The sequence below is a fragment of the Sinocyclocheilus rhinocerous genome, unplaced genomic scaffold (genome assembly GCF_001515625.1).
Source record: "Sinocyclocheilus rhinocerous isolate Xijiao unplaced genomic scaffold, SAMN03320098_v1.1 scaffold853, whole genome shotgun sequence".
Classification (NCBI taxonomy): domain Eukaryota; kingdom Metazoa; phylum Chordata; class Actinopteri; order Cypriniformes; family Cyprinidae; genus Sinocyclocheilus; species Sinocyclocheilus rhinocerous.
In genome coordinates, this window is record NW_015627738.1 from 1,695,576 (window position 1) to 1,702,942 (window position 7,367).

A 7,367-nucleotide genomic window follows, 5' to 3' on the forward strand; every position below is an offset into this window, starting at 1 on the left:
ATAAACCTGTAATATATATATATATATATATATATATAAACTTTTGCATGCAGTGCCAAGTTGTAAAAAAAACATTATTGGAGTTCATATTACAATAAAATTTCAAAATTTCACGTTTAATTCAGTGTTACTTGGTGTTTAACTAGCAATTTTTGAGTGAAAATGTTGTTTCAAGCCAATATTTTGTCAGTGCAAATATCAAAAACCCATGTAAATCCTCATAGCTTTTAGCAACTATAAATAGAGATTTAAATAAAAAGGATCAACGCTTGCAAAAAGTACTATGGTACAGGAATAGTCTCGGTACCATGATTGATAGGCCAATTCATAAACCAATATTTGGTCACTTTGAAATTACTGAACTGAGATTATTGAATTGAACAGATTTTGAGTAAACTAAGTGTTCTTTTAGTTTCATCACATATACTATTATGTATATATCTGCATCATATCAGCTATTGGCATAAACATAAATGGATACATTTTATCCATACTGCAAAATATCACATTATTTATCAATACCATGGTACTGAATCATTTCTATATTCATTTAACAAGGCTACTCCTAATATTACCATAGGATTACCATGATATGTGCCATCTGAAATGTAAACAACAGTGATGACATCACAACGATATTTGCATACTGAATTGTGACTGGTCTTGTCCTTGCATCTATTTAACCACACTAAGAAAAAATTGATGTGGAAACAATTTTCACTCAGAAATTGCTAGTAAATAATTACAAAGAAAAAGCAAGTATTAAACATAAAATTTTGAAGAAAAACTCCAATAATCTTTGTTTTATTTACAACTATTTTTACAAACTATTTTTACAGTGCATATTACACTAAAAAAGTAATTATATTTCACAAAAGACATGCTGATTGTCAAGCCAATAGCAAAAAGGCTCTGATATTGCATTTCATTATACAGAGCCTAGTATGCACTAGTGCTTCAGTAAATGCAAATCTAGTTCAACTGTAGCTCTTCAGCACTAACGGTCACCTGTGACATCTATACAGAAACACTGTGGCCTAGAACGAAATAGCTCAACTAAACAGCCTGCACTAGAGTAAAGCGTACCAAGCGTCCTTTCAGTGTAATACCTCTGATCCATGACCAGAAGCGACTTATCCCAGACTACAGGATGATCACTCTAAATGCTCAGTTCTAAGAGCTCTCTTTCATAAAGAACTTCAAAAGTAACAAAATCATTATCAAATAATACCTCAGATACAATAAAACACAAACACATGGACACACCTGACCTGGATAAGTCTCATATGGCTTGACCGCGACACCCATCGCCATGGCTACTTAATCCCTTCTTACTAGAAAGTTAGGTCTTCTGCCAGGGTCGTCCCTACATGTCCATATATAGACACAATTAGACTTGGGGGCATTTAGAATGACCATATATGGTCAAGGAACAAGGAAGAAGGCTCTTTTCAGATCAGTTCATTGAAATGTATTAGACCATAAAAAACGAATGATGGTGTATGTGCATGCTTTCTAAAAGAGCTGGCACAATAATAATAATCATAATTAAAAAAAATCAGAGCAGTCGTTGCTACCAAAAACAGGTCACCTAGCAACACACAATTAAGGAATACCCTGCAAGCCCGCAGTCTTCAGCCTGTCCATTAGCAGACGAAATTACTGGCTAAACAAACAACCATCTCCCACATGCAAATGACTTTGTTGTTCATAAGAGAAGTGCTCATATTCTTGCCCGCTGGGGTTTTTCACAGATGTTTAGGATATGAGCAATGTACTCTGACTCTATCCAACCTGAAACATCTGGAGTCAGAGATGACTGGGGCACTGGAGAAATGGTTTCATTATATGGAACGAAAGCCAGCTAAACCCATTAACTCAAGTGAGAACGGCAGAGAAGGTGTAACAGAAGCAAAGGGAGGAAAAAATATACAAAGGAAAAATGGAAGCCTTTGAAAGAGAAATGAAACGAGAGGATGTGTGAGGAAGTCACGGATTAGAGTCAGTCATTAAAGATTACAATGCTATCTGTCCTCTTTTCTAGGGATGGGTAGGATCTAGATGATCAACCACTGAGTCCATCTAGACAAAAACACTACACTGCAATACAATGAACTAGCCAACCAGATTTTTCAAACCTTGCACTGGATGGTAGAGAGAATAACAGCAGAAATGTGTCAATATATATCATTTACATAGTGCAAATGTTTTGAATAATTAATTTTTAACTTAAAGAGTTTCATAATGTTCAGCTGTTTTTGCACTGATGTCAAACTTATTTGTTATGAATAATCTTATCTTGTGATTTGAGTCTATCAATTTCCAAAATATTTAATACACTAGATTATCCAAAAATAGTGTTTTCCACACTTATCTAACATATAAAACCTTTTTCCAGCACTAATAACTATTTTGGGATACATGCTGTTACCATGAAATATAATAACTCATACCATGATTTTGGTCATACTGTCCAACCCTACTGAAGCCGCTCGCTCACCAAGCACTGAACCAGTCAGCCTTTAATAATGTTTATCACCGGTCATTTCTCTCCCACCCCAGAGGCTCTCCAATCATATCCATACACTCTGATTACTATCGCCACAATGTGATTATCCTGACTATGGTGATGTGTTGTTTAATTTCCTGCTGGGGTCTGACACTGCATCTCCATTTCGGCTCAGAGTAAAACTCCCAGCGCTGCTTCCCCTCCCCCTTAGTGCAGTCATTGGCCATCGTTCTGAAACATCAAACTTGTATCAAAGGGCTCTAGCGCTAACTGACAGGCTACACTTCACTCACAGTATCTTAGTCAAACAGATCAGCTGCGACGGGCAGATAGTGACAGAGGTTTAAACTAGCAAAGACAAACCATGAAAATAAAATAAAAAACATGTCACTCCAAATCCATTTAGATACGCCTACTACAGAACATACATAAAAGCAATGTAATACAGAATACCAAGCCAAACTAAAACACAATCACTGACACCCTGAAGCTGACAATGACTAATACTGCAGAAACGTGACTGACTAATAACTTAACAGGCCACTGAACCACAAGGCAACAAAATGAAAACATGCTAGCACACTCTAGCACAATTCACCTTACTTTTAATTGAGCTTGTGCTAGACTACAGAAATTCAATATTTAGTGGTATGTAATTTTGCAATGAAAAGGTATAAAAAGATGAAGTATGACACACTCAATTTATTTAATCTTTTTTAAGCCTTTATGGAAAAAAAAAATCTAAGTACTAGATGAATACATCTAGAAACATCATTACTAGCTCAATTCATTAGTATTTCAACAACAAAACAAACACCATTGTTCATTCTTCAAAGAAAGATTCTCTGTGTAGCATTTCTGAAAAGTGAAGTTCAAGGGAAAAAACTGAATATAACTGAATCAATTAACCTACAACCATATGATTCACACACTCTCACTCCGACACAGACAGTTATGAGCTGAAGCACTGGAGGGGGTGAAGGAGAGGAAGAAAGGAGAACATGAAGAAGGTAATGGAAGAGGGCTTTGATTTACTTGTGTCGGGCGATGCCATAGTGGACACAATGACTGGAGGTCCAGTACGCCGGCTGAACTTCTGATTAGCCAAACTCGCATTTTGGCCTGGGACAGCACCACCAATCGGAACTAGTACTCCGTCTGAGAACACTCCAGCCTTGCGCATTACTTGTGGGCTTACATGGGGACTAGGCATGGGCGACATCGTGGCCAAACTCCGATCCCTCTTCATCAACTCCATTGGTACAGTATAGTTGGTGGTGTATGCCTTTGGAGCCTGCTGAGTTGGCAAAGCAGACACAGTCATTGGTTGGGGAACTGCAGGCAGTGCTGGCAATGGTTGTGGCATTGCATGGATTTGTGTTGGTATTCCTGGTAGATGTGATGGAATGGCTACCTGTTGGGACATTGCAGTCATAGGTGGCATGGGCAGTCCAGCATATGGATTGTAGCCTGACAATGGGCGAGGCTGGACTGGAACCATAGCACCACTGTATGCTCCTGCAGACCTGGCTCCAGGATACCCACTGGTTTCAAGAAGCTGCTGGGAGGGAGCACTGCTGGGTCTGCGACTATAACCTTCACCTATCCTTGGAGATATAGTCTGCATGTGGGTAGAGGGTGGCTTCATATACTGGAACTCCAAGCCCGGAGTCAAGGGTGGCGGCTGGTGCACGTAAATGTCACTGCGATGGCTAAAGCTGTTGGATCTGCCACGGACCGGAGCACTGGGATGTAGGGGGGTAGCAGGAAGGATTTCAGGTGGTCGCTTACAACCAAGCACAACACGAGACAGAACCCGAGCTTGTCCCAAGTTTGGGGCCACTGAACGCACATCATTTTCCTCCATAACAGCCAACATTGCAGTGGAGTCAAAGCCCTGCTGCAGTAGAGAAGTGATGGTGCTTTCCGAGACGCCCTCTTTTTGCAGCAATGCCAGAAAATCAGGATCCACATTTTTTTTAGGATCTACAGGAGCCACTGGGGTCTGAGGAACAGTGGGAGGAGGAGCAGCAGTAAAAGGCTGAGCAAGAACTTGAGGTAACGGAGCAGGAATAGTAGCCACACTTGGAGTGTTTACTGGGGCAGGGGCTGTAGGGGGAGCTGGAGTATAGACAGGATTTGGGGGTGCCACGAGTTGCACATGTGGAACTTGCTGCACTAGGTGAACCTGTGGTACCTGCTGAACTTGCTGCACTGGCTGAACAGGCTGCATTTGCTGAACTTGCGGCATTTGTTGCAGTGGCTGAACTTGCTGCATTTGTTGCAGTGGCTGAGCTTGCTGCATTTGCTGGACTGGCTGAACCTGCTGCATTTGCTTTTGATGTATTTGTTGTTGCATTTGTTGCTGTGCTTGTTGTTGAGCCTGTTGTTGGGCTTGCTGTTGCTGCTGTATGGTGTATGTTGAGGTGTTTTCTGGATGCATGACCATACCTCGGGCAGTTCCATCCATTCCTTGAGCAACTGGTTCAACCACCAGGCAGGTGGGGGTTGGCTGATGAGGATCAATCGGCCTTCCGTTAACATCACTGTAGACTGAATGGCTAGTGAGAGAGGCAGGTGGCTCAGCACCGTAACATGGAGAATTTGGCTCCGTTATATAACGAGCTGGAGATGGCGCTTGGCTTGGAATGCGTTGACCATCCTGCATCATTTTGGTGCCAGGAGTAGCAGGTGGGGGTCCAGGCAGAGACGGTTCTCTGTAAATACGACCCATGTCATGAGCAGTTGGAGGTGGGGGAGGAGGTATGCCAGGTGTTGCAGCAGCAGAACAAGGCCGACCTCCTGAGCTCTGTTCCCACAGTTGCCGAGGACCAGCCATCATTCCATAATGTGAAGATGGCCTATTAAGAGAATGGGGTTGCTCTCCATGATAAAAACCCTCTGTTGGCCGTGGTGGCATGCCTGAGTCTTGCTGATAGTAATCGTGGTGTGCCAGGGAACCACGGTGAGCCATGGGTAGCCGATCGTAATGGCTGTTCAACTCAGGAACAGAGTTCTTTCTTACGTTACGGGGGTCCGGACGATCCAAATATCCCTGATTGTAAAGAGATTCCTGGTAGGAGTCCTGCTCCCATTTCAAATCCAGGTCAGGGGGACGCACTCCAGGCGGTGGTTCATACCATCCCCCTCCCGCATCCGCTCCATACCTCAGTGAGTTGCGTCGACCAGCCATCCGGGCCTGCTGCTCGTAAACACTGTCACTGCGCTCCCAATGACCCTCATTCCCACCCAGCGTGTCCCAGCTCTGGGAGCGGCCGATCGGCAACTGCTTACTGGAGATCAACATGAGGAAGAGATATAACTTACTCACAGGGAAGAAAAATTAGAAAGGCTTTCCTTTAAGATTCTAGTTGCAGGGTGTCAAGTGGTGCGAGGAAGGAGGGTGAAAGAAAAATTTTTTTAAACAGAAGTATCGCTTTTCACCTGAGGTCCAGTTGTAATTTCTGTCTCCGGTCTATATCACTGTAGCAAGGTCTCGCTATCAAATGGCTCCTCTTGCTTGGCGATCGGTGAATAATTAATCTGGGGAATACTGCTGGTGGTGATGGAAGCAGGAAAGAGGACACCAAATGCTTTCACAAATAACATTGGTAGTTGAAGCCTGCCTAACTACTCCATTCTGGCAATGCAAAGCGACAAGCGTGAACAGACAGAAGGAAAGAAAAAGAGAGAAAACAGAGAGACAGGAAGGAAAATTTTAACAAGGGGAGGATTGGTGTGGGGGAGGCAGGGGCTTGTGATAATCCGCTCCAACTCCGAACATTTTACTCATTCAGATTGCTATGAGGGATTACAGACCAAATAAAGCCAGCTTAAATCCACTCTTCACCCTTGTGATGTCACATGCAAACGCACACAAAATGTGTCCCTGATGATAATGAATACAATGAAATCCCTTTGGACAGGAACACATGCTGCCATGGACATGCTTACCTGATGCCAATGATTGAGGTGGTCTGTGCTTCTTTCGAAAGCCTGGCCAGCTGGCATTAAACAGGCAGTCTTTGCTGGACTCCAAGAGATGGGCCAGTGGGGTGGGCCATTGAAACTGATACAGACCTAATGCAGCAGGGCAGAATCGTGCAGCACTGTCAGGAAACGTCAAATCCTGATTGAACAGTAATCCTATGATGTGCCAGCAATGCCTGCAGAGCTACGCAAATGCAGAGATCCAGCATCACCACTCATCTATTGCATTATGACCCGAGCCGACACAGCACAGCTATATGAACCACTGCCTCCAAACACCCTTCACAGCACACCAACAATAAGGTCACAAAGCTTCTGTAAGCTTATGGATCACAATACTTTAGCTTTTAAGAGGTTGGGTTAGTATTCGATGTGTTACTAGGTTGTGTGTTGTTTTTTTGTGTGTGTGTTCCATGTTTTTCTATGGTGTTTGTTCGGCACTTTGGTCTGCAGGTGCAGTTGTAAAGTGCTTTATAAATAAAGTGAATGAATGAATGAAAAACAATCAGCTTCATTACAAAACCAATCAGACCTGATGCAATCTGCGATACCATTCTTAGTGAAAATTACATAAGGATGCTAAAATGTCTCACAAATATTAGAACCACATAAAAATTCTTAGCTACCCCTTAAAAGAAGAGCCCACTCAAAAATAATTGACTCACTCTTATGTCGTTCCAAACCTGTTTGACTTTCTTCCATGAAACACAACAGAAGATATTTAAAAAAAAAAAAAAATGTCTCACTGGATTTTTGTCCATACAATGAAAGTCAATGGGATTCAGTGTTGCTTTTGTGTTCTGCAAAAGAAAGAAAAGCATACAGGTTTGGAATGACAGTAAATTATGACAGAACTATCCCTTTAATA

The 7,367-nt window shown here is 42.3% G+C and overlaps 1 protein-coding gene across 3 annotated transcripts in view; it reads right to left on the reverse strand.

Moving 5' to 3' along the window:
• LOC107733778 (proline-rich protein 36-like) overlaps nucleotides 1-6,265 on the reverse strand; it is a 27,453-nt gene extending 21,188 nt beyond the window's left edge. The window contains exons 1-2 of one of the 3 annotated variants that reach the window (XM_016545588.1): nucleotides 3,924-6,265; nucleotides 3,545-3,806 (exon numbers count right to left, since the gene is read on the reverse strand). In XM_016545588.1, the coding sequence (XP_016401074.1) occupies nucleotides 3,545-3,806; nucleotides 3,924-5,816 (2,155 nt within the window). In that variant the 5' untranslated portion in view covers nucleotides 5,817-6,265. Of the gene's footprint in view, nucleotides 1-3,544 lie in introns of all 3 variants that reach the window. The other 2 variants (XM_016545583.1, XM_016545575.1) reach the window with 2 other exon arrangements.
• Nucleotides 6,266-7,367: the final 1,102 nt, after the last annotated feature.